The following is a 27518-nucleotide window of genomic DNA, read 5'->3' as shown; positions in this document are numbered from 1 at the left end:
AGTGTGTCCCCATCAGGATACTTCCCTGCCACACCCCTAGGTTGATTTTTTTGTTTCTTTTTTTTCTTTCTCCTTATTTATATCTTTGGTGATCCATTCTCACATTCTAATGTCTTTCTAGGATGATAGCAAAAACTTTTCAGGGGACTGTTGTAGAGCAGTGCACGTTTCAGACCTGTTGCACAAATGGGGAACGCACTGCTGATCCACTTCTGCCAGCCTCACTCTCTACACCTACATAGTCAACTTTGGAGGAGACCTGTGCTGAAACATGTCTTCAGAGAGCTCCTACAGCCTTAATTCTGGGACTCCAGCCTATCCCCTCTGCTGGGGTCTGTCTGTGCTGGGTGCAATCTCTGCTATAATCATGCCTTCCTATCTTTTGTTGCTTCAGGCTTCCTATTCTCTGACAGAGTCATTAATCTTTTCCTACTCTTGTGCATCTATTTCTACACCTCTCAGAGTCCAAATCCTTTTGATTTTCTTCAGAAAATCCTAGCAAGAGGCATTCTGGTGTTCTTGTCTCTAGGGCTCCCTCTAACCACAGACAGTTGCCTATGTTATCTGGCTGCCAAAATGGCAATGCAGTCCCGGCAAGATTTGTTCTCTGTTTCATTGTGGCTGGAGTTCTGGAAAGCCGTGCTGCTGGCCACGCCAGTTGTGTGACTGCTTGGGGGAAACCTTGGTCCATATGTCTCTTGCTGGGCAAGAGATCTTTTCAAAAAGGGGCTGTTGCTCCCTTTGGTCCATTCCATGTGGCAACAGAAGCAGCAACTGCAGGGCTCTTTGCCCTTTCTCTTAACCTTCCCAGCTCCCTGGCCCAGTCCTGCCCCTCTTCTTGCTCATGCTCCTGCACCACTGGAAATTCTTAACTGCCCCTAGCATGGAGAGGTGTTTTGTTCTCACCTTCATGTGACAGCGGGGAGAAGGAGAGGTGAGGGTGCTGAGGGATGGAGCAAGAGAGCCTGTGAGTAGGTGCACTGTGGTTAGGACAGATGACTCTATCTAGTTACTCATCTCAGAGCAGGTCTTCACTTATTTCTCTCTCTCCTTTTTTGGAAAGTTACTGTAACTTGCATATGTGTGATGTTTTCTGCCCCTGCAGGCAGGATGACTTGTTTATTACTACCCAATCACCTGCAAATCACTTGCTTTAGGTCAGCTGCATCACCTAAGCACAGCCTGAATCTGCTGGATCCTTTCTCAAGTCTGGTTAGTACAGTTCTTGTCCACTGTAAAATGCAAGAGGTTCTGCAGTTTACAGATGGTCAGAGTTGAGATGATGCTGGGTGCATCATGAGGTATGAAGCACACCCTAAGCACAGACCCTTACACAATTAGATCTTTTTGGATGGAGAGAATGGCAATGCAGTGCTTGCAGACAGATGTGAGCCCCTGTCAGGTTTGAGCAAAAGCCAGTGTTGGTCTAAGCTGTATGGCCATGGCTATGTTGGTGCTGGTGTGTATAGGCCTGGGTTTTCAGCCAGGCTTCAGTAACTGCACGGCTTTTGGTCCTGAGCTGAATCTTATCTGATTAGGGCAGAGCTTGCTATATGTCTGCTCAAAAGAATAGGGTAGAGAGTCTCAGCATACTTACCCACAGGCATGCCACATGTGTCTACAGAAACGTAGTCAAGCCCATCCTGATTCCTCACCATTAATCTTCATCTTCATCTCGCAGCACATGTCTTGAGGTCAACAGTGTTGAGACCAGCCAAAATCAATAAAATTCTACATTGTTAGTGTATCCTCAGTACGTTGCAGCTGTCCTTGCTATGCAGGGAGCATAACAATCTCCCAGTGTGACATGTTGAATTTATTGCTTGGTGATGTTCAGTGAATATATAGTGGTGGGTGGGGAAAATCCTGGCTTTTGATTCAGAATTTGTACTACCTCTGTCAGTAAAAACACTCATCTGATGTGCTGACTCAAAGCAAACAGCTCCAGCAGTCTTTCATTGTGCTGCTTCCCTCCTTTCTCTGAGCTTACAGTATTGATCTGGTTGATTCTGGGTGAATGCAGAAACTGACTGGGTGGCAAAGAGGGAAATCGGAAACAGAAATCATTGAATAAAATTGATCATTGGTGGAAAGAAAAGTAAGCAGGTTTTTATCCTTTTACATAAAGGGGGGAATCATTCAAAGGAAGAGATTGTTTTCCTCTTAATTTAGCTCTTGAAGTGAATTATTTAATCTCTTTAAGCAGATCCCCTAATCTATCTTCCTCACAGGCATTTACTGGCAGTATCTATTTCAGCCTCTTAGCACAGTGAAAGTTGCTCGCAATGCTAACTCCTCTGCTAAAAGGTATTTCTACATACCTGCTCCTCAGGCTTTTTTTTTTGTTGTTGTTGAGCACTCTCCAGGGCATAAAAAGTAGGAGAATGCCAAAAGGGGAAAGATACAGCTGTAGCCTGTTAATTAAACTGAATAAATAATATCCCAGTGGCAAAAGCCTTAAGTCAGTGAGAATTCTGTTGTGACTTGAATAAGGACAGTTTCAGCCCAGATCTGGATTCTGTGTATCCTGTTAATATTGCTTTTGTGTCATTTGAACCTATGCTTATATTTGAGATTTGAACTTCAGGCTGCACTCTCATCCATGAGCTGCTCTTGTGGCAGTTGTCTCTGATCATTTCTCAGGTGGTTAATGAATGCAACATCAAAATCTAAACCAAACTGGCAACTGCGGCAGAAAGGAAAGCCACCAGTTTCCAGGGCCCTTGAAGAGGTAAGTAAGACTGTGGCTTGCCTGAGGACAAGGAGGACTCTGTATATAGTTCTGGAAAACTTTAGGAAGTCTTTGGAAAATTCGAGACTTTGGTCTGCTTCTTCCTTGAGGTGAAAACAAACGATACTAGTCTGCTGTTGCTTTCTGTATGAGCTGAAGTTGAACTAGAATGACAGAACAGGACTTTCTGGCTTTAATTCTGGGATTTTCCATTACTTTAGTTCTCCATTACTTCAAGGAAATAATGGAGAGTCACTTCTTTTCATGCATGGTGTCTCCTGCAGAGTTATTCTCAGTGTGCATGTTATCACCTTGTGTGATACATAATCACCCAGAGGCTAGAACATGCAAGCACATGGTTATGAGTACCCACAGAAACACTGTGATCCCTTGCCCTGATGCCAGAGATAAATGCTTTGACTCTGGACTCTATATTGTCAGAACCAAACCACTCAGCAAACCTGCCTTGTGATTCCACTCAACCCTGTCATAATGATTTTAGAAGAAAACCACAAGAAACGTGGTGGTTTTGGGTCCTTGTCAAAACACAGCTAGAAGAGCGTTGGTTGGTTACCTTTTAAAATTAATTTTAACATTGCATTTTAACATTCAGAGTGAAAGTCTGGGCAAATATCTAAATGGACTGAAATGTAAAGAGGGTCTTACATATGATTGTGGTAAGAAGCCACTTTACTTCATCTGCAAACTTACTGTAGATGAAGGAGATACTTTAAAATATAACTATGTGAAATCCCACCATGGAGATAGTATGTGTTTCAGGGTTAGCCTACCCTTTCTTAGCTTTCTCTTTTGTCTACAAAACTCTGTTTTTTCCTGGTACACCAACAAATATAAACATTCAAACTTCAGCTCTGTGAATTCAACATTTTTTTCTCCTGTCCAGTTTCTTCATGCTTTCCCCAGAGACATGATCAAAAACTAGCCCATGGCATGTACCTGAAAAGGAGGAGCCTTCCTCTCTGCACCTGGGGACATATGCAGTTGCAGACATCCACCGTGAAGTAAAATCTGTTTGTGATGACTAACTGCTCTAGAGCTCACCGGGCATCTGACTATTCCTGGTCAAGGGATTGCCTAGGTCAGTGGTGGTGTGTGTAATTGCAAAACACTGGGCAGTTGTCCAGGTGGTTTGTGTAGGCACAAGCACACCCTATAGCTACAAGCGTGCTTGAAGCTTTGAACTGGGCAGTGCTGTGGATGGGGGAGGGAGGTGGTGGTGTCAGCACAGTTAGGCAGCTGTAGCTGTGTCTCATAACAGTGGGCAGAGCTGTTGAAAAGGTGACTGAGGGGCTCCAGAGTCTGCAGCAAGTTTCTCCTCTTGGGCTGTCCACCAGTCTGTGGCCAAGGGCAGCCAGCCCCAGCTCTGCAGGGGGAGCTGGTAACAAAGCTCATGCTAAGCAAGCTGCGTTGCATGGTAGCTCTGGCTGGTTAAAGTGCTATCACATCCTCATTTGATACTTCTCCCTGCCTGGCCATCATGCTGAGATGATTATTGCTGCAACAGACATGAAGGTGACAGAGGGTTTTGTCTTCAGCTGCTGCTGTTCACAATATGATGTCTAAAGACTCACACCTTTTTTCATGTGATTGAGACATTGGCCCATGGAGGGATACAGCTGAGGCCCTTACAGGGACTCATCCTAGTAGGATGCATGTCATGTAGTAAAAACCCCAGCAAGAGAAGCAGATGGACAGCTAAGGGTAGAAGCATCTTTAGCCTTCACAGCCAAAAAAGCTCAGAACTTTATTTGCCAGAGTCCTTTCAAATGTTGTAACTGCTGATGCTTTAGGGTATGAGCCTTCAGCAGGTGATCTGAATTGCTCATCCCTCTCATTGCTAGTACCAGCAACATCTGGGTTGGAGGCCACCAGCAAGGTAGCACTAGTGTGTCCCTCTGTGCCCTAGCAGAGGGAAGTTAGGAGTCCTTCCAAGAAGTGCAAAAGCTGATGCAGCAAAGGCCTCCTGGGATTAATAACAACAGCAGGCTTCTTTCCTGTGCAGAATATTCTTTCTTCTTCCCCAATGCTTTGTGCAAAGGGTCCTAATGAAGCTAACCTTGCATGCCATAGACAGCTCTCTTAGAGCTCTTTAACGGTTGGAATTGTGAAATATTCTTTGCATCTATAATTAGGGAGTAGAACAGATGGCTAGAGCTTAGTTATAATTAAAGTCTAATGCGCAGTAAAATAACCCAATGCAGCCAGTGATTCAGCGGCAACCAAAGAATTTTAATTCTTTCTTTGCTGGGCTTAAGCTTCAATTGCAGGAATTGGGACTTCAGGGAAAGTCTATTGCATCACTTATTACATAGGGACATGGCTTTATATTAAAGGATTGTGTGGAAATTTTTGATTGCTATGTATTAAGTTATATTGTGTGGTCTTGCTTACCTTAGTAACTTGAAATCATGTGTGAAAAAGGCATGTGAATGGTTTTAACGACACAGAATCTGCATGTTGCAATCTGTTTCAGAAGAGAAATTCTTGAAGCCTGTCTGCCTAGTAATTGATTGCTAACATTTTAGGGTAAGATATTTGGAAAGAGGCATGAATTAGGTGCTCTTAGAGGGATCACATTTTATTTATAAAACTTTTTTAAATGGTGTTATCAGTAGTATCACTTAATGCATATTTAACACCACTTTCAAGTATGGAATATTGGAGACCTCATGACATTAGGACTGGAAGCCATTGAATAAGCTTTTCATTTCCTAGGAGCCAGGAGCCAGTGCTAGGAGTCAGCATCAGGCAAAGATGCTAACACAGAGAGGTGTTACAGTGATCTTTGCAGACCCAAATGTCTAGGGATTTTGATGGTTTGGTGTGGTAGTGTTTTTTTTGTTTGTTTTTGGTTTTTTTTGGTTTTTTTTTTTTTTTGTTGGGCTTTTTTTGTTGTTTGTTTGGTTTTTTTTTTGTGTCTGTGTTTTCAGTTCGGGTTGGGCTTTTTTTTTCCCTACTCTTAATGTAGAGTCTACAGAGTAGAGTCTAATGTAGTCTACAAAGGGAGGTCTGTAGTACAGCCTGCCAAATGTACAAGATGCCAGCTCTGCTGGAAGGAGAATAAACAGTCCAGGACCATTCCTGGAGACTGAGAAGATGCAAGAGAAAATGCTATTATGAATATTCCCCTTCCCTGTCTTCTCAGATGACTTACTGAGAAGATTCACAGGTATCTAGATGGGATGCTGGGACATCCATTAGAAAATTAGTGATGCAGTTGCCAGGGCTACAGCTGCCTGAGAGGTTTCACAGCTGTCCCATCCTTCCCTTCTGGTAGGCTGGAAAGAGCTGTGTTAAGTGACAGGCTTTCCTCAAAGCTGAGATCAGCTGAGATCAGCTTTGGGTAGCCCCTGCTCTTTCAGGACCTGTCCCAGGAGGACACATGTGGCACTTTTACATAGAGGTTTTTTGTTACCTGATATAATTACCAGTTACCTGATGTTTATTGTGGATTATAGGCAGCCAGCCAGCCAGCCCAGAACTGCTCAGTAGCTAATATGTGACAGCATTCCATGCCTTTTGGTTGTCCATCTGGTGCTGTCTTCAGCTGCAGTGGATTTGGGTGCAGGAGTTTTGTGTATGGGAGGTGGGCTCCACAGAACTTGCAAAAGCTGCTGATTTTAGTAGAGGTAATGCAGACTGTGGATGATGCCTGGGAATCTTTGAGCTGGAGGTAGGCAGTGTTAAGGTTTCTAAACTAATGCTGTTCAAGGAACTTATATGACTCTCTACTCTTAGGAAGGGTGACTTTAAAAAAAGAAGGCATTAATGCTTGCCAACTCTACATGTCTCAAATTTGGGTCTATGGACTAAAATTTCCTCATTCTCCAGGGCTAGTGCACCCCTGCAAGACAGAGCTGACCTCTGCTTTCACACACACAAGAGACCATGGTCTCTAAGTGAATTTGGAACAGCCCCAGAAAAAGAATGTGGAAAGTCAGGGAGCTTCAGGGACACTGCAAAAGGCAGGATTTGGCTTACTCAACCTTCTGATTGATGGTACCAAAGGGACCTAGCTCAGCTTCGCTAAAACTCATGCTTGCAGGACTGGTAGGTTGTGGGGGGGAAGCAGTCCTCCTCACCCTTTTTCCTACTCCCACATTGAGTGGTTCTGACCTGCTGCCTCATGAGATAGCAGCAGCACTTGGCAGTGAGGCTTTGTTGAGCACCTCAGAGCCGGTCCCACGAATACAAGGAAGTTTGGGTGGCTGCCATCGACTGGGCAGCCATCAATAACACTGCGTCAGGGATCACCAGATGGCACTGTTACGTACACTCGCAGAAACTTGCTCTCCTGCACGGCAGATGTGCGCTGCCTCCAAACGTCTTACATCGCTGAGGTTTTAAAGAGCTTGGTTCCTGGAAATCAGCTACTGGTTGCCAGTCTGTCCTCTGTGTGCTGCACATTGTACCAGCACTGCTGCTTGGGTCAGTTTTGATCCCCCAGGAGGAGGCACTGGGTTACTCAAAGTGTAGGGTCGCCTGGCCTGTGTGTTAGGTACCTTGTGTAGCCGCAGTTACCCAGATGGCATGTCGCTTTTGGCAGGTCTGCTTCCTAGTGAACTGTCATGCTGGCGTCTGTTGTCCCGTGGAAATTGCCTTTGTTTGAAAAGCTGAAAGCTGAGTTAAGAGCTTGGGACAGAGGGTTAATCTTTTGCCTGCTTCAAGGGTGCAATGTATGACATGCTTAGGCTGAGTCACAGCATAAAATTGTTTCACTTTGGAAAAAGTGAGGTGCAAAGTTTTGATCATATCACGTATGAGGTCTTGGTTTATTTCAAGGATGCATATATGGGCTATTAACATCAAAGTACATGGATGGAGCTAATGCAAGAAACTCTCCTTAAGTCATTATCTTCTCCATAAAAACATGTAACACTGGCTTTTCAGCTTTTCCTGAGCTTTACTTTGAGAAGGCAAAATAAAAAAGGTTTTATTAACTTTCACGTTACTTAAGTGACACTAAACCCTTACTTTATGCCCACGTACTTTGCTGTCACTGAGTAAGTGGATTTTGTGCTCCATCCTGAGGGAAACAGACTGCACTAAACATGTCCTGTCCTTACTATTTTTCAAGATGTGAGCTTGGGAAAGCATCTCAGTGCCCAAATGCAGGTGTTCTCAGGCTGTATCTCCAACACAGTCAGGAAGGCACTTATTACTGGTGTGCACGCACCCACGTTCATGGTGATCTGGGTACTGCTGGCTGGGGAGGAGTGGAAGTGCAGGCTTCAGCAGAGGATGTGCAGGTTTTGAAACCAGTGCCTCTATCGCTAGTGGTTAATGCTTTGGGGATTTTTGTTTTAATTGCCACTGCTTCTTGAACTGGCTTTAATCCCATTAGTGCTGGTATGCCTGCAGGACCTGTGCTTGCACCTCAGATTGGAAGAGAGACAATGCTGGGAACTAGAGCTCTGCCAGCCAAGCAGTGAGTTTTTGTTGTATCCTGTTTGGAAATAAATTCTTTTGAGACCGATGCTTTTGCATGGAGGATTTATTTTCTGAAGTTGCCAAAAGGACAGAGGTTTCTGCTTCTGTGGAGTGTGCAGGAGATAGAAAACAGCAGGGGATGATAGCAGCAACCAGACCTTGATATGATTCAGCTCAGCTCTGACTCACAAGGAAAAGTTATAGGGAGTGAAAGATGAGTGATGCAACCGTATTCAGTCTGCTGCAATTGTGTCCTCCATTGAGGCTGACAGTAAATGTCATCCTTCCTGGTGACTTTCTGGGTGAATCTTTCCAGGCAGACAGCTTGCTGAAAGCTTTCACTTTGCTTCACATAAATAAACTTCTTCTTTCATTTAGTTCTGGTCTGGTGCTGCTGGCTGTCACCAGCACTTCAGAAGCTGATATCCTCAATGCCTATATATCAACTCCTGAAGCTTCTGATGTGAAAACATGGGAGAACAGAGCAGAGCGTGAGAGCACTCTGGGAAGGGTGTGTGGTGAGAAGACGAGTGTGAGACCGTGCTAGAAAACTGACGGGAAACTGCAGGGAGCTCCTGGTCCTGCCCTCTGTTACCACCCACCCCCCTGCACAGCAGAGCTGAGACAGACCTTCACCCATGAGGATGTGGTCTCCAGTGTTTCTGCTCCCAACCTGGGCTTGACCCTGCAGGGTGCGATGACACCGTGTGTATTTGTGGCGTGGTTCTCGCCAGAATGCCAGACATGTCATGTGGCAGCTGTACAGGGAGGCCAAGCCTTCCACCTACACAGCTCCTGCCACCCCTTTGATATGCAATCCCGACCCCACAGCGGGGTGTTGCCACCTGTCCCGGGACGCTTCAGCCTCCAGCCCAGCTTTAGCCCAGGCTGTGGCCCCACTGTGTCTCGGGAACGCCTGGAGATGGTGGTGCAGCTGGACTGACGTCGGGGAGGGAAATTCCCTCTCTCTGCAGGTCCCTGCTCCCTCGCTGCTGCCTTGGGTGGCAGGAGTTTCCCGTAGGAGTTGCTCCGTGTCCTGCCAGCACTCGAATACAGGGCAGGCTCTCTTGGGGCCAGAGCACTGCTGGGGAACTGGCTGCGGGAGGGGAGCCTCCTTTTGGCCTTGTTTCTGGTTTATCACTATAGTCACTGCTCCCTGTGTCTTACTTTCTTCACATGTGCATGAATACCATAAGGCTTGGGTTTTTCTTTCCTGTGGTATGACAGGGAGATCAAGCAAAGTTCTAGTCTGCAGTGTTGGTGTCTTGGTCTTTGTCTCAGGCCTGGTTCCTTTTGCTCCCTCTTCACAAAGAGAAAAGCCCTGCCGTTTAGTGACAGCTAAGAGAAATCCCTCCAGTGTTTGCATCTGCTCTTCACCTGCGATATTACCCTTACAGTTAGTTTTGTTTGACCAACTCTTCAAGGGTGAGAAGATGAGGACTGCAGCTTCCAAAATGTGTGTTCGGTTTCAAGCCTGCCTCCCTACCATCTCCTGGCTATATGAAAACAAGGGGCAAAACTTGCCACTGCTCCTACTTTTGGGAAAAAAAAAATCAAAACCCAAAACCAAGCCAACCAAACAAACAAAAAATAACCCAATGTGGTTCTCACTGGTGGGAACGTCTCCAGAAGAGGGGACATCCATAGCTGTACTGAGGTTTTACCATCAGACTGTGATGCTGGAAACTGCATCTCTGAGGCTCTTGTGGTGGGTCAGTGATATGTAAAGGTGCATTAGAAATTAAGTCAGCCTCAGGTAGGCTCTTTGGCTCAGAGTGATCCCAAGGAAATATGCAGAGTTGGCACTTGTGGGAGGCCTAGAGTGCAGTCACAATTAGGCTTCTGAGATGGATGTTCTGGGCTTGCTCCTAGCACCAGTCTCTGCCCTAGGACCTGGGAAATGGAAAAGCCAGGAGCAAACAAAGGAAGCCACTGACTATCCTGTGGGAGCTGGAATTCTCCATAAACATGTGGGAGAACTGGAGAAGAGTAAAAAGTGCTTTGCTGGAAGCTGCAGAGTTGGATTAAAAGGGAAGCAGTGGGAAGCCCATGTTGTAGCTGTTCTGGATAAATTGGAAATATGAATACTTTCAGGGTTGCTCAAGCAGAGGACTATGGCATGTCCTGACAGACAAAGACTACAAAGTAGGTGATGGTGAGGGGGCAGACATGGACAACTTCAGCTTTTCCACTGTAGGGTAGCCAGTCTTACAGTCCCTGTCATCTGAGTCCTTGTTGAGACAAGATCCTGGTGATAAATGCTCAAGGAGGTTTGTGCTTTGTGAAACTATTCACTATACTTACAAAGGAAAACATCAAGATATACAGTCCTTCACTGTGACTGGATGATGCTCTATCACTACGAGTATGATGGAGGAGATACCAAAGGCAACCAGAAAGCTCTGAAAGTAGTTCATGTTGTCCTGTTGAATGGGGCTGGAACATCCCTTTTGTTTCTTTCTAGCTCTATATAACAGCTGATGGCCAAGATGAGGTGCATGGTATCACATGTGGACAGCAGATTGAATCTGGTGTGTATTTTAAAGTCCACAGTTGTAAGCACTGATATGTTCAAACTTAGCTGGAAGAGGAGGATGTGGGGAGTGGTATATTGAAACATCTTTGTCAGCTTCTTTTTAGATGTGCCTAGGATTGCGCTGGACTGTTCACTCACTGAGTTGTCACTTGTTCCGGGCCCATGCTTAGCCACTGTTGACCAAGCATGCCCTGAGATGCAGACATTGCAGCTTCATCTGCACAATGCTATTCTAGAGCTGCAACTCTTTGTGTCCCACCAGCAGCCCTGAGCTCTCTATGCCTGGCAGTGCCAGCATGGAGGGGCTGGGGTATAAGTACATTTGTTACTGACTTCTGCTTGCACTAGGGACAAAAGGTGCTGGAGGAATAGGGAAGATTGTGTGTAGAATTGTGGTATTTATATTTATTAATTTATTTCAGTTTGCTATTTTCCCTGTCCATTGTTTCCCAGTATGGGAGGCAGAGGAAAGCTTGTATGTGCCCAAAGCTAGAAAGCTGGCACTTCTGGAGCAGTGGGATCAGAGACTGGCTTGCTTGGAAGCAAGATGTGAATTGGTATGGAAGCTTTTTCCACCATTGCAGCATTCAAGTAGATCTTCCAAAGCCTGTGAGGGTTGTACTCTTGTTGCCTCTTTCCCTTCACTGAAGTTACTGAAAAGTTTTATTTCTTCTATTTTCTTCTGTTCACAAAACTTCTAAAATCTTCATATATTTGAGATCTTCAAACATCTGTAATATTTAGTTGCAATTGGAAAATGTTCTCAATGGAACACTGACATCGTGTCTTTCTGTTCCCTTGGTTAGCCAAGCTGAAGGCATTTTATTGCTGGTGGGAGGAAATTATTTCCCTCTCATCATCTTTTTCTAACAAAAAAAATCCCCAAATATCCCACAGACTTCTTGCTCTTAAAATCATTTTAACTTAAAAAACCCCAACCAAAACGACCACAACCACTCCCCTGGAAACCCCAAGCTGTGAATGAAATGTTTCATCCCCTGCTGCAAAGGGTGGGGCTGAATCCGGGCAAGTCATGAAGCCAGCAGTTGCAAAGGTGTCTCAGAGCAAAGCTAGTATCTCCCTTTCCCTGTCTTCCCCAGCTCCAAGCTGCTCAGAGGTTCTCAGGCCCATAGATTAGAACTGGAGCCACATAAATGCCAGGAAGCTGTCTTTCCCTTTCACCCTTGTTCAGGAATGGGCTGGCACACACGCATACTGGCACTGGGTTTGGGTGGTGGTGGTGGTGAGACCATTATCAATCGCCAACAGTCTCCTCCCGAGGGTATAAATGTTTGCCTCTGCTAAAACATAAGCTCGTGGTCATTGCAGGGGAAGCTGTAGAGAGGGTGCAAGGAGGAGTAATGGGAGAGTAGTCCACAGCTGTTTCTTTGGCTGTTTTTCTCTCCCAGACGTGCAAGCAGCAGTGGCAGAGCGATGCCCTGCATTCTTGCCCACCTACACACATGCTTCCTCTGCATATCCCCGTGCCGTCTGCTTACCACAAGCACTAGAAGCTTGGCTGTAAATCCGCTAGCCAGACAGATCTCTGACACCCAGGCTTCCGCCCTGCTTCTGCAGGACACGTGCCTGCTGCCATTTAGCATCACCCTCGCTACCAACAAGGAAACTCTCCTAGGAAGGGTGGTGGACACTGAGGATATCACACACTCCTTTTCCTCTTGAGTTGGCTACCTTGAGGTCTGCTACTGGAAGTCCCCTTGCTTGTGCTCCCAGGCTGCCATGATAAAGTTTGCTAGTCCTCATGAACCCACTCAGACCATTTCTGAGATCATCAGCTCTTGAGTGTCTCAGGCTCCATCTTCCAGTAGATTTTCTTTAAGGCAGTGCAAATGAGGTTGGCCAAATACTGCTGAGCCTTGAGAGCCTCCCAGCTATGTATGGGGTACTGGCAATTCACACACGCACACACCCTGTGGCTTGTGTTTCCACTGCATCCTGTGCTATGCAAAGGAGCGCCTTGCAGCTGAGAGGAGTTTGACACGGTCTAACTGCAATGGTAGATATTTCTGCCTAAATTTATGGTGAATCAACCCACAGCTGAATGTGGCTGTGAACATGGGGAAGGAAGGAAGCTGCGGCTGGGGAGAGAAATCAGAAGATTTGCTGGCTTTTGCAGGTGGTTTTAATGCACTGTCACCAGTGGGTTTTCATGGCTCTGCTTTACAGCTGGGAAAAGCAAAACATAGGCCTTCTAAGCTACTTCAGAGCATGTCCAGATTTCTGTGGGAGGCTGAAAATGTCCAGCTCTCTGGGAAAAGCAGCCAGGTGCTTTGTGCACTGCCAAAATGAGCCAAACCGTGAGAGATTTGCATTTGCCCAGCCCCAGGCATGAGGGCTCTTAAGGATCTTGGGCAGTTGGTAGTTTCTTTTGAAGCTTTATGGAAATGTCCTTGCTAGACACCCCTTCTCATCAGTGTCTTGTGAGTGAGAGCACTGCTCCAAGCAATTATTTCTCATTACAATTATGTGGTGCTTCTTTTTAAAATTAATTAGGTTTAGTTGCATTTTTTTTTTCAGGAGAAGTTTTTCTTTTGGTGTGAATTGTGAGCTGGAGACTAACTACCTCTTTTTGACTGCAGGGTTGCTAGATGTGTTCAGCATACACTGTGCAGAGCTCAGGTAGTGAAGACCAGAGGTCAGGCTCACCGTCGGAGGTAAAGGCCAGCCAGAGTGCCAGAGCCAACACAATGGAAGCAGGAGAGTGGGTAAGAGCCTCTGGATAGGAGTTGTCCAGCTTTCCCCTACTTCCAATGTGCTGGCTGGGGGACTCTGGCAATGCTGGGAAAGACCCTTCTCCAGCTTCCATGGAGAAGTAGGTAGAGCAGGATTTCACAAGAAGAGCCATTTTCACACAGCATTTCTGTTGCATGAGGTTCATGCCTTTACGGCTGAAATCCATCAGAAAAGATGAGCTCTCCCAGGCTTTTGGGAGAGCACAGAATAAATGGCCGTTCTACAGGCCTGCAGAGGTAATGGCTAGTCCCACCATGGGCATAGTAGAAGAAATACAACAAACTTCTGGTTTGTGTCTAGAAGGAAACATGAGGTCTCAGCAGCGTACCCACAGCTCAGCCTAGTGCCTGCATGTATCTCCACAGCCAAGCAGATTATACTCATACCCACAGGTGCCTATTGAAACTGAGTCCTGGAACAAGTGAGCACGAACCCAAGTTCTTGCTCAAATGGTTTGTCCAGGGAGAGGACATGCCCACTGGGTCTTTGCTTAAGGGTGGATATCCAAAGCCTAGACCAGAGCCAGACTAGCAGTGTAGGCTACAAGTTTGCGATGGCCTCTGGCCCTCCTTGCCAAATCCCTGGACATATTTGCCACCTCAGGAGAGGTGGCTGCACAAGGTTAAGCACAGTCCTGATCTCAGCAACAGAAGGAGATGCAGCTGCTCTGCGGCTGTGTTCCCTGGGCTGTATTGTCTGTACACAAGCCTTGGTGTGATTCCCCCTCTCCCCTCTGCAGCCCAGCCTGTCTTGGACATTTCCACATTTCTTTTCCAATGATGCAGGCTACAAGGCATGGTGTTTACTCCAGGGCTCAGCCTAAGAGAAGGAAGGTGTTTCGTATTACTGCTCCTCCACAGGCCAGGCAGGGGAAGCAGTGTCCAGCAGTGAGAGAAACCTGAACTTCAGTTAATAAATACGTACTTCGCTCTCAGCCTCTCTTCCGTGGCAAATGCCACTTATTGTAGCAAAAGCTGCTTGGACTTGGCCAGGAATCAGCCCTGCGAGTTTACAGGATTCACAATTCACAGATGTTGGGAACTATCAGGCTGAGTGTGGGTGGAGAATGTCAAGTCTGAAATAGCTCCCCTGCCACCCTGGCACAGGCAGCAAAGAAAATGTTTCCACATGACATTCTTCAAACCAAAATTTCCTACAAGGAAAACCCAGAGAGGGGGAAACAAGAAGCAATTGCTGCCATCTCGGACAGCTCCTGGCTTTTGCTTGGGAGGTTGGCATTTGTGCTGACACCGGCATGAAAGATGCACTGTAGGTGAGCTGTAGGGCAGCCCCTTCCCCTGTCTTTGTAGACACAAACACATACATCTGCTTGAAGATGCAAACCCACTGGTGCATAGATACATGGACGCTATTTTTTTCCTGCTGGAATCCATTTTAATTTAGCTCCTGATTCATATTTCATTCATTCTCCAAACCCACAAAACCAGGATAGGTTTACAGCCTGTACTATTTGGATGAACCATGCAGGGGGAAAAACGGGGATAAAACAGATTGCTTTCCTGAATAATTTTCTGTGTTACTTAAAAAAAGGGGTGGGAGGGCAGGAGCTGAAGACTTTCTTCCTGGTTTTTATCCTTTATTTTCAGGAAAATTCAGTCTTCATCTTTGGTAGTTTATTTTGGTGGGCTTCCCTTAACTCTTGCTTCTTTAGGTTTAGGGGCCTGAAAAACATATGATTTCTATTTCCTTCTTACTTTTACATTTTTCTCAAGATATTTGAAGATACTGAGATATTGTTGCTTTTCATATGGAAAATGTATATGTTATTTACAGACCGCTAAAACAATGACAGATTTCTATATTGTCTCGATTCTCTTTGAAAAGAAAAAGATATAGAGAATATCATTAACAATGACAACTGTAAGTTTTCTTGGGGGGAGGAGGATAGGAAGGGGAGGCAGAGGAGCAAAAGTTCAGAGTTAATTTTAATTGAGGAATTTCCCCATGTTTTGTCATTCAGCTTTTGAAACTGTGACCACAACAGACTGTTTGAACTATGGTGTGAGAGAAACTGAGGATTTCCCCAGGCAACTCTGTGCAGGTACTAGCCACAGAGCTGACAAGGAAAGCTTTCAAAGCACAATGAAATGCAGCACAGGAGCTGCACCCAGAAGAGGAAACTCCAGCCATCTGGAGACGAGGATGACCAGCGGCCACAGCAGTTTGTAAAATTGCAAGAGCTGCCAAAATTAAACTGTGAAGTCAGGCAGGAAGGCAACCAATGACTGGTGAGATCAGAAGTTCAGAGATGCCCCAGATGAGCTCCCAACAACAAGTGTGGCTGGCGTGCAACAAAGTTTATTAAGGATGTTGAGAGGGGGGGAAAGTATCTGTGCAGAAGATGCCCAGCTGGTGAGGAGGGACTGGTGGTGATGCTCAGGTCACTTGATGAATCCCATTGGCCAAGCCCCTGGGAGATCCCACCCATTCGCAAGTGTAAAATAAATCTCTAAAGTTGTACCTCATGTACCACTTGACCTTATTGCATTTAGCCTGCTGGCTTTATATCTATTTATTTGTTTTATTTTGGTTTGTGCCCAAAGAGGGGCTCGAAGGAAATGAATTTTGAACCACCACCTTTCACCACCTTGCAGTACTACCCTGATCCCTGCATCCAGCGGTGAGTTTCTGAGTGTGACGTAACTCTCTCCTATCACAGGTTTGATCTGAGTGTCTTGTGTAATTGTTAACTTTTCTGCTATCATCCGGTGGCAGCTGGGCTGCATGCAGAAAAAATGTGCTGCTCTCTTCATGCTCAGTGGAGCTTATTATTATTTTTGGCTTTCTAACAGGTTACTGTTTAATTATAGGCATCCGTTTCAGATATCTCCCTTTTCCTCTTTGGCATTAGAGAAAAAAAATACCCAAGCTAAATAACACGAAAGCTGATAGTATCTTTTCCCCGTGTTTTGGAGCAGACAGTTACTCTGCTTTGGGTAGTGCAGGAATTGCTTTAGCTTTCTGTACTGTGTTTATTTGTTCCTTTAAATGAAAAAGCTCCTGGAAAGAATATGAGCTTAACTATTAAACTCTGAGATTTTGGAATTTAAAGAATAAATAAATCATTTAAAAGATTTGGAGAAGAAAACAACTGGAGTCTTTTCCAAGAGTATTTTTTCATTCTGTCTAACAGCCAACCTCAGAGCCTGACAACCACTCTTATTTTAGCTTTGTTGTTATGCTGAGTTTTATAACTTTCCAGCAGATAAAAGAGCATGTCTGCAGGAGGTATCACAGTATCACATTGTCAGTTTGTTTGTTTCTCCCAATGGAAGATACTATATTTAAACATGTAAATGACATGTAGATGGTATTTTTCCAGTCATAAAGTTCAGAGAGGTGAAATCCTCTGAACACAGTCACTTGTCAAGCTACTTTAAGGCTAGTTTCTGGCTGTATTTTGAAAAAGCCCTGCTTGGTGTCTCACTAAGGCATTTGATTCCAGGAAGGGTTAACTATTAACTCTGCATCGTCTGCAGGGTACTGGGGAAGGCTGCTTGTGTTGTATAGCTGTCTGTTGAAGAAAGGGCCACAGCATTACAGGCAGCTTTGTGATCTCTTTTTCCCCCCATGATATCACGATGTGTTGCAATGTTTGTTGGGGTGTTAGTTCCCCCTCAGTCTGCTGGATGCTTGGTGCCACCACTGAAGATCCTGGGGAGGAGTCTGGAGACCTGACAGTGAGGTGGGGCCATATTTGGGGCCAGCAAAGGGGAACGAGAGGAGAGGAGCTGGGAAATAGGACGCGGTCCTTGGCTGTGCTGCTGTGGCAGAGGAATATGGCATGAAGCCGGGGATATTGGATTCCCCAGCAAGACCTTCCACAACACAAGCCCCAGGGCTGGCCAGGCACATGCAGACATGCTTTGATCTCCTGCAAATCCACTCAGCCCCGCTGATCCTGTGGGGATGTGCATGTGTCTGGGAGAAGAGCAGTATGAGAGCCATGCCCACCTGGGAAGGCAGATTTGGGCTGGCAGCAGTGGGGTCTCTAGCAGACAAATAAGTTTCAGTGGCTGGAAGCCACAGCCAGGAGAATTCCCAAATATAAAATTAAAAAAAAATAAAAGAATAAATAAATCATAAAGATGCATTGGGAAGGGTAGCTGAGCTCTGGGACAGCTTCCCAGCCCCTGTGAACTCCTGCCAATCATATCCCATCCCATGTTAAAGAACAGGTTCATGAAACTGGTGCTGCAGCTCAGGCAAATAAAACCCATCTGAAGCAGGAATTAAAGAAAAAAATAATCCCTTGCCTGCATTCTGTAGAACTTCTTAAATGGGCCTCTCTCCCTTCAAACCTGCATCCTCCAGCAAGTCAGGCCTTTCAGTAGAAATGCTGCTCCTTTCCACATGCCTTGGCAGCGTGATGAGTTTTTAAGTGACTATTGCAGTGTGGGAAGCCTCAGGACAGCTTGGGACAGATAGAGTTTGTGACACCCTTCAGTCATAAAACCTGATCAAGATGTAGCTCAGAGTAATATGTCTCAGCTGTTATGCATGTCTGTTTACATGAGCCGAGAGCGGCATTTGTCCAGTGGCTGAGATACTTTACTCAGTCTGAAGATATAGATGGTCTTCAGCTATAGGCTCTGTTGGTCAGATATTCATGACGTGCTGGGTGACATTTGTCTGGCTGATTCAACAAAACTGAATAGTTTTATAATTGCATTTATTTTACACAGTTTGAAACACTTTAGCTTTGATGCGGTCAAAGTGCTTTATTTAGCTAATACCAGGGTGCTTCTTTGCAACTCTAAAATTACATGTAGTAATAATCTAAACTGCAAATTGTATCATTGAGCTGAGGCATGCTGGCAAAATAACAATAGTGAAAAGTGTTTGAAACCCTGTTAAAATGGGTGGGTGTGTCACACAGATTTCCCTGTAGGTCAGTGTGGAGGGGCAATAAATTATGAATCTCAGCTAGGTCTAAGATTTGTGGCTTAAATTTACCCTTTGTCATTGCTTCATCTGTTAATCTCTTCACTTTGGGGCGTCCAGCAGGCAGATGATGTGGGAGCCAGCTGAAACATTTCCTCTGTCAAGAGGTGAATACAGATCATGCTTAAGAGCGTTAATTAACATGCCGTTATAATGCTTGTATACTTATTGCCTGTCATTTCACAGCAGTGGAACTGTGCTACTGTTAGGATTTATCCAAACAACACAGTAATTCAGTGATACAAATGAGGAAAACCAGCTGGGTGCCCAGACTCCCAGTACTGTGTATTACTGTTTATGCCACTCTGGCCTGTCTCATCAGCCCAGCTCCCATTTAGTCTATTTATTTCTCTGTAAATGTTGGTATCAAAGCAAAGGACTCCCTGCATCACACAAAAGTACAAGCAACTCAGCTGGGGTACAGGACAGCAGCCTCCTTCACAACCCTGCTTGTCACTGTGGTCACTGGAGTTTAGTGCTGTAGCTGCAGCCCAGCTGGAAGAAGGGCACTGGGCATTGACAGGGATGTACATCCCTGTGCAGAAGCGAGGGATGCAAATGTAGTATGTGAATGTCAGAACTGAGGTTAGACAGGTATATCCTGAGTGTGCTCACTTTTCTTCCTAAACAGAGAGAGATGAGATGCTAAAATTCAGCAATAACAGAGTTGAGCAAAACCCTCAAAGTTTTTCTGCTTCTGCTTCTCCTATAAAGAGATTTGCATGAAATGCTTGAAATCAGTGCTTAAGTATGCTCAGTGCTTTGGCTCCTGAGCCTGGGAAGGTGCTGCTGTAGGGACAGAAGCACCTATACTGAAGTGTTAAAGTCACTGACCCCCATGAGTTACTTGTTTGGATAGTACCATGGGAGCTCATCCTGTGCTACCTCCGAGTCACAAAATGAGCTAGCTCTCTGAAACTGACAGGATTTCCACCTTCCACAAAGTGCCCACCTATCTACAGCTGAAAGCCACTAATGTAAGATGAAGAAGGCACTGTAATTATGATCAAAGTCCAGCTGTTGAGTGCTATATAATTAGTCCGTCTCTCCAAAGACCCCTTCCCCCCCCCCCCCCCCCCACTAATGCCTGTTTGGGGGAGTGATGTTTACAGATAAGTTACTTGTGTTCCTGGAAATAATGGTCATTAGGCTGTTTTACCCAGGAGCTCTCTTCTTTTGGAGCAGTTGGGAACGTACCTGCAGGTGCACCAGACTATGGTCCTGCCTGTTCTGCTCATCCCTTACCCCATGGCCAGGATAATTGGTGACCTCAGGATTTCACAACACTGATGTGTTGATGGCATTCACTGTGGCTCACTCCCTCCTTTTGAGTAAAAGGCTTCTCACACAAGCTGTTCTTTCCTCTTTCATTTCTGGCTTTGTATTCTCAGCACAGTGTGGTATGGCCCAGCCTTGCAAATCTCACTGATAACAGAGGCTTCAGGAACAACCTTGAAATCCTCTAGTCTCTGCAGTATCTGCTGGAAACCTGGTTCCTCAGACATAGTCCTGGGTTTTGGGGTGATGCCAGAAAAAAAAAGAAATTAAAAAAAAAAAAACAAACAAACAAAACAATGCAACCGGTTATGTAGAAAAACATATACCTGTTTTTAGAAGAGGATGAGGAAAACTGTCAGAAATGAGTTGGGGCATGGAAGGGAGAGGAGAGCATGGGACATGGCAGCATCATCTACTGGGTGCTGTATCTGGTTGGATTTTGGTGACCAGGGTCTAGTTCCAGCCACCCAGAGCACCTAGCTTTAAAGGGATCTTTTGTTGGGAGCACTGCATGTGTCACTTCATCTTTCTTCATTGGCTTCCACATGTATCAAACAGGGCTGGTAAATGGACTGCAATTATCAGATAGGAGTCTCGCCAATGTTAATGCTTGCAATGCAGCACAAAGGTGGAAACTCACTGTGCCCAGTGCTTGTCATTACTGATAGACAATAATGAAACAGCAGGTTTCCTCCCTTTGGGTTGGGAGTGGGCATGTACAAGCAAAACCTGCTGGCTACACTTCCTGATCACAGGCAGCAGCATGCTATGCCCTTTCATTGGTCATGAATCAATGCTGGCATAAGCAGCTCCCCTTTCACTTGGATATTAGTTGGGTGACATTGTGACAGAGCTTTGCTTAAGCATCATAGGGTAATACCTTACAAGAGTGTTTCATCCTGTGTGCAGGCTCTGCAGAATCCTAGCATTTGGGAAACTGCACACTTTTTCCATGCTTTGCTGAAGAATAACTGAACTCCTGCTATGACAGGGTGGACAGTACCATCTGCCTTTACCTTTGAGATGGGAGCCCAAATTTGCTGTGTAGGCAGAAAACCTGAAGCCAAATAAGCAAAGCCACATGACTTGGTATAGATCTATTTGCAGAAACAGCCAGTGATAAAGCAGGTACTTTCCAAAGACACAGAGAGGAGCCAGAAATTGTTCTGAGCAGCTTGTGGTGTGCTCAGAACAGCCGGTGACTTTTGGAGGAGAAGAATTGGCTCCATGTAGGAAGGAAAGGTGGAGGAGAGATGGGGAGGTGCTTTTTTAATTGGCCTTGGTAAACTCTCCTGTGAGGTGGTGGTCACCTTCGTGGCTGTAGCGTCCCCAGAAGGACTCAGATGCACACAAGAGGACAGCATGAGGTGTGCCAAAAATATAGTTATTTCAGGGTAGCCTAATGGGTGGGAGCAGCTCTGCAGTGAGGACTTCCTGTCAGTATGGGACCTCTCAGCTGCTCCCCCCAGCACCTTGCTGAGATGTGCACTGCTGCTGGTAAGGAGGGGAGGAGGGTATTTATCTCGTCTTTGAGGTCTGTTCTTTGATTGCTTTCCTGTTCTATAATGCAGTCTTATCAGAAGATGGGATTAGAAGATAGGATCTTTGCAAAACACTGCTCAAGTGCAGCATTCTAAACCCTCTTCAGTTCTTCCGGGCAGAGTCCCCAGAGTTTGCTTGTCCCCACTGCTCTCCTCCATTTTGTTCCCGCTGGACCCCTTTGCTCTATGTCAGACTTCATTGTGCTGGGTGGGGATGTCACAACCCCTTCACAGTCACTGCCAAAGACAGGACTTTTTTTTCCTCTTCACAAACAGTATACACCCCTCAAGAGTGTTATTATAAGAAAACATTTGTCTGCTTGCAGGTGTTTTTAGTACTGCTTATGGGATTAAAGTGGAACCAAATCAGATTTTTTAACAGATCTCAAAGACTGTAAGGAGAATATGTGAAGTCTTTTATGCTGTCCTTTCTGCTATAAGGAGAGGATATCTAATTCATAGTATCTTTCTCAACTTCCAAAATAGTGAAGGAATTAAACAAGCAAGTTCTCAGTAGCTCATCTGTTCAGAGATCTTCAGGGTGTTTATAGTACATGTTATAAATTATAATCTCTTGCTGCTTTGCATGGTACCTTCTGCTACAAGCTAGCTTGCAATGGCTCCTCTCAACAAACACAAGTATTTCTGGCTTGATATAGAGCAGAAATGCTCGGCTTTGATTTTTGGGGAAAGTAAAACCCTCTGACATCCTATGAGTGGCCAAGGGAGTATTGAGCACATACAAAAAATATCTGTAGGTGCCACAAGTCATAGGGGAGGAAGGAGGGTCTTGGATGAGGAAAAAAATAAGGAAACTTGGCTTTTAATTTAGTGCTTAGCTCTAACCTAGTTTTGCACTTATGTGGAAATCTTCTTGTGAACATGAGCATTGTAGAGGGAGCCAACGGTTACACTGCCATGCAAATATTGATTTCTGTTTAGTTCAAAATTTTGTAGCCCACGATCAAAACTGAAATAATCAGAAGGAAAATGTCTCATTATAATAGATTTCTGAGGTCTGTTGGACTAGGTATGCTGATAATAGATAGACAATATCCTTTCATCTACTCAGCTTCATGAAAACAGATGTATCTCTTCCTGGGACTTCCTTGGGAGTTTTTGGTGCCTGTTCGTAATCACTTCCTACTGTGCAGTAAGAGACCATCCCCCCATAGGATTTTGCTGCAGAATCTTCTCCAGTCAGGTCTTTAAATGCCACAAGTGGCCTGATGTGATAAATACTGATGCACGTAAGCAAGGAGAATTCGGTTAATGCATTGAAATATAAAGAGAACAGCCACCTCCAAGAATGAGGAGGGGGAAACTGCAGTAAGTGATTGGAGGTTCAATAGGTTTTTTGCAGCATGAAAAAATGTCTGCTTACAAAACCTTGCTCAGGGAGGTTCAATGTCTGCTTAGTTTAGTGATGTTGATATGTATCTAAGTACATATCATGCTGAAAAATGCATGCTGACAAAATCCATGGAAAGAAGCTTGTAGCATGCTGGTGAGCTGGATGCTACAAGCAGCAGCTGCTCAGCTGTGTATTGCCAGCTGTGCCTGCCTCTACACTCAGAAGTAAGAGTCGGAGCTGGTGGGGCAAAACAGTGGGATTGTAGGGACTGCTTTCAGTGGGGTTTATGACGTAGTTGGGACTGCTGTGAAATTATAGTTCAGCTGGTTCTGAGAGCTAGAATGGACATGAGGTGGTCAAATATTACAGGATTAAAACTCTTAACAGAATTCCTTTACACTGTCTTGCAATTTTGATCGATCATATTTGTGAATTTTCCTCTTAAAATATGCAGGCTGCAACCTTCTGGTTTTGATAGAACAGGAGACTTTGATGTATTCGTAGCACTCCAGGAGCTACTGCTTTAAGATAATCACAAGAAGAAATTATAAATCACATTAGGTGTGTCAATGTATTGATGAAATTATAGGGAGCCAACCCTGTAATTTCTTAGCATCAGGCACAGTTGCAAAAGTAAAGGTCCTGTGAACACCCCAGGTAGTGTTCCCTTACACATCAGCAGTGTTTCTGATAAACAGTTCACTTGTTCCTGTCTTCCAGGACTATAATCTGCTCTTAATTCTTTGTCCTTCATCTGCCCTGTCTTGCAGCTATTTTGTGACACAGAGAAAGGTTTTTGCAAGTGCTGTTATTGTTAACAGGATTCTCTGCTCTAGGGCTTAACAATAGCTGGCCTGTTACAGAGTTGCTACGTACTGAAAAATGCAGCCAGCATGGTATATAGCAGAAGATTTCGTTTTCCCACAGGAGTATCCCTAGTGTCAGGGGTGAGGAAAGGAAGTTGTTGTTTGTCATCTAAAACACATGAGATTTAGCCGGTTGCCTGTGGGGTAACAAGTAGGATCTTCAACCGAATTCATATTACAGGAACCTGCAGCTAACATCTGCTTTGCTGGCGTTTCTGTTTTGCATTTTAATTATTTACTGAAACACAGGATGTTGCTGTTTATTGTTTCCTGTTTCTAAAGAGTTCTGGGGACTTTTTGTATCATCATGATGATTTATTTAAGATTTTCATAAAATTCATCTTTCTGGGGAGAGTTTGAGAGAGGGAATTTAGTTCCTGTGAGTAGTTCATAGAGAAAAGTATTTGTGTAACTAAAGACTAAAGCAACTTTCGTAACAGTCGGTGCCTTAGGGATCAAAGAGTTTCACCAGGCTTATAGAATCATAGAATAGTTAGGGTTGGAAAGGACCTTAAGATCATCTAGTTCCAGCCCCCCTGCCATGGGCAGGGACACCTCACACTAAACCATGCCACCCAAGGCTCTGTCCAACCTGGACATGAACACCGCCAGGGATGGAGCATTCACAAGTTCTTTGGGCAACCCATTCCAGTGCTTCACCACCCTCACAATAAAGAACTTCCTCCTTATATCCAATCTAAACTTCCCCTGTTTAAGTTTTAACCCATTACCCCTTTTCCTATCACTACAGGCCCTAAACTCAACTCAAAATGTCACAAGTCTCTTGCATTAGACAGTCTGAGACCTTCCTGTCCTAAAAAAGAACCACATATTTCATATTCTCTGCTGGGGAAGCTGTCCCTCTCCTCTCTGACTATATTTATATGACTAAATTCCCTGCTATGCATGGTATCCCAGGGCTCAAAATCAGCATGGGCTTCATGATTTCTCTTATATTTCTTCATCCTGCTGGGGGCCCATGTTGAGATCTGTGTAGGATGTCCCTGCACCAGTCTCTTCCTGTCGCCTCCTCATGTTGTCCAAATTTTAGGAATGCCTGTCCAAATGAGCTGGGAGAGCAGCAGCTCAGCACCAGCTGCTCAACCTGCAGGGGTGCCCAGCATCTTCCTCAGGGTTATAGCTACAGCACACCAAACACCTGGGCAAACAAACTCTAAAGGTTGTTGGGGCATCCCTGGCAGGAAGAGGATTTGATTCCTTCACATATCAAACAGGTTGAAATCTCAGTACGTTTAAAAGAAACTCTGCTCTTGGTAGAATGTGTTAGTGTCCTGGAGGATCATAAGCCATTAATGCTACTGATGGTGATATGGCACAAGCAGGGAAAAGACTGCTTGCAGGAAACAAGGCTTTAAACAGAGCTCAGAGCATGTTGCAGGACTGCAACCACAGCATGAGCAATCGTGGCTGCAAGCACAGCCAAGGGATGCTGTATGCACCTCTGCCACACTGCAGTCTGCTTGGTCCAGAAAAAGCACACTCGGTTCCATGAACGCAGGTGTAGCAGAGGTGGGAAGGAGATGAATCCTGCATCTCTCATTTTGTTTGCCTCTGGAGTGTTTTGGATGGCGGAAGTGCTTGGGAACGGTTTGGAGGGAATTAAACTTCCTTACCAGAGAGAAGAGGTAGAAGCCCCTTACTCTTTCTCTTGCTGGCTGGAGACAACACAGTGTTTAGTGCAGAAGACAGATGGTCTATTTAGCCCATTACCAAGACCAGATCTGAGAGCACAGCCTCCTGAACAACTCACTCCTGACCCACAGATCTACACCTAGTAATCTTCACCCCAGAAACAGGGAGGGAAGCCAGACATCTGGAGATTTGAGCTGGGCTTACCTGGTTTTCCAAAGTCCATGGTCACATGCTGCAAGAGTTTCCTCTTTTCCCACTAAGCCTCAAAGCAGCATGCTGAATGAGATACACACAGCTCGTGGTCAGGAGTGGCTGCATGCCACAGTGTCACAGCTTCTGTGGAGCTGCCTCAGAAGGATTACACACAAATGCATCGTGTCTAATAGCAGAGTCACCCCATCAGTTCCCATACACTACATTTTTATGTGTATCATCTGCCACTAAATAGAGAATACTCTGCTTGAAATGACTTATCTGCTCAGCTGGGTGCTATCTGTATGCCATGGTCTTGAACACGTAAATCAGCACTGTGAGGGCTCCTCATATGATGCTTCATCCTTGCACTCCCTGGGAGCAGCACTGAGCCTGATTTCATCTCTGCAGGCATTAGCATCACATGTGAGGTGTTGCTGGGTTATGACTCTGTGTTTTAAAAGAGGCACAAACTGATCTTTGGTTTGTGTTTTTTTTCCGGGTTAACCCAGTTACTGTCTGGGAGAAGAGCTGCTCTGGCTCTGGTCCCTAGCCTGTAACAGCTGCTCTTTGCACTATGTAATCTCATTTTTATTGTGTTAAGAAGCAATCCAGTCAGGAACCCAAAGAGATCTGCCTGGTACCTACCCACAACAGTGCATGTCTCTGTTGTGAGGGACTGGCCGTGCTCATGGCAAACCCTTGATTTGGGTGTTTCAGGTTTGCTTGGCAGCGTGCTACCTGTGGCTGGTGCTTGCTCTGATAGCACACAGTCCTCAGGAAGAGATGAGCTCAGGATATTTGGTGGTGGACTGGACTGTAGAAAGCTCAGTCTGGACCATGCCTAACTGGATCATGCCTAACTTGTCCATGCTACATAAAACGAGAGGTTGGAGTCAGCAGTGTTCACATTCATTTCATCTCTGGACAATCCAGAGCTCAGGATTTCAGAGCTCACTTCTGAAAAATGTGCTTACATTTAGATAAGAGGTAATACACAAACCTGATCTTGAACCTGGGCCAGACTGGCAGTGTAAGCGTTGCTGAGGGCTTTCCTTGCTGTCCTGGCTGCAAGTGGAACTTTTCTGCTGGGTTTGGTTCTTTTCTTTCCCACTAGCTCTGGCCTTTTTCAGAGCCTTGTAGTATCTAATGAGAGCCAGTTCCTGACATCCCAACTGCTTCTCTGAAGCTTTGATACACTTGGCTGAATTGTTTTATCATCTGTAATAAAGTAATTTCCCATTCTGTGTTGTGGTCTCTGTATTAGTGTGATGGAGGTAGACTAGTGAAACAAGAGATGCTAGTTGCACTCAACACTGCAAAATTTCAGCAGACAACAGTTAAGAGCCTCATTTCCTGTAGGAAATACTGAAAGCAAGTTCCTTGTAAAAAAAAATAGACAGCAATGAACTGCTGTAGATAATGTTATTAGGTAAATGCTGGGCTCACAGGAAAAATAACTGACGAGCAAAGCTCAAATGGGGGAATTTTATTCAGCAAGCTTCAGGAAGGTCGTATTTCTGGCCACTGCCTCTTCAGAACTTTTCAGTTTTCCTTATTACATACCTAAAATTACTAGAGAAGTGTAGTGATGAAGGCCTGTAATAGCTGTCTTCTATAATGACTGTCATCTCTTGAAAATGATCTCACCTGTTTTCATTTCCGGGGCTGTTGCTTTCTTTTCTTTAAATATTCCCTGATGCTGCAGAGATCTGGATAACTGGAAAGAATGCAGTTAGCTGTTTTAGGCTGCTTTGAGTATTTAACACCTGCCTTTCCCCCTCCTCCCCCAGGAAGGATGAGAGGTCTCCCCATACTGTGCAGCAGAATGCAACAGAAGAAAACTCTGAGTCTCCTTTTTCCCAGGCAGCTTGTGGAAGTGCACCAAGGCACCAAGAATGGGATGATTCTGGTGTAGGCAGTCCCCTTGGGAGGCACAAAAGGTGGTCTCTGTTGTCTTTAATTGTAGTTGCAGCTGGGCAGCAGAGGCTGGCTGGTGGCAGCAGGGCTGGTGGCAGCCGTGACCCAGCAGGAGACCTCTCAGCAGAGATTTTGTGCTCATCCTCTCCTGCGCAGAGGGGGCAAAGTATCACTCCATTTGTCCTGCCACAGAACTATCGGGCCTGGCTAGCTGGCTGCAAAAAGTCTTATATAAACTTTGAAAGGTAGACCCAAATGCATGTTCTCAGCTGGGTGT

The 27518-nt window shown here is 45.2% G+C and overlaps 1 protein-coding gene across 1 annotated transcript in view; it reads left to right on the top strand.

Annotated features, from left to right (window-relative positions):
- TP63 (tumor protein p63) overlaps positions 1–27518 on the top strand; it is a 159518-nt gene that overhangs the window by 39957 nt on the left and 92043 nt on the right. Inside the window, exon 2 of the mRNA XM_057427316.1 lies at positions 15454–16113. Coding sequence (XP_057283299.1) covers positions 16052–16113 — 62 coding nt within the window. The 5' untranslated portion in view covers positions 15454–16051. The remainder of the gene's footprint in view (positions 1–15453; positions 16114–27518) is intronic.

This window comes from Pezoporus wallicus, unplaced genomic scaffold (genome assembly GCF_028554395.1).
Source record: "Pezoporus wallicus isolate ANWC-B61680 ecotype Strahan unplaced genomic scaffold, APGP_CSIRO_Pwel_v1 scaffold_7107, whole genome shotgun sequence".
NCBI classification, from domain to species: domain Eukaryota; kingdom Metazoa; phylum Chordata; class Aves; order Psittaciformes; family Psittacidae; genus Pezoporus; species Pezoporus wallicus.
The sequence above is the reverse complement of the archived record's forward strand: the minus strand, read 5'-3'. Positions and strand labels throughout refer to the sequence as shown.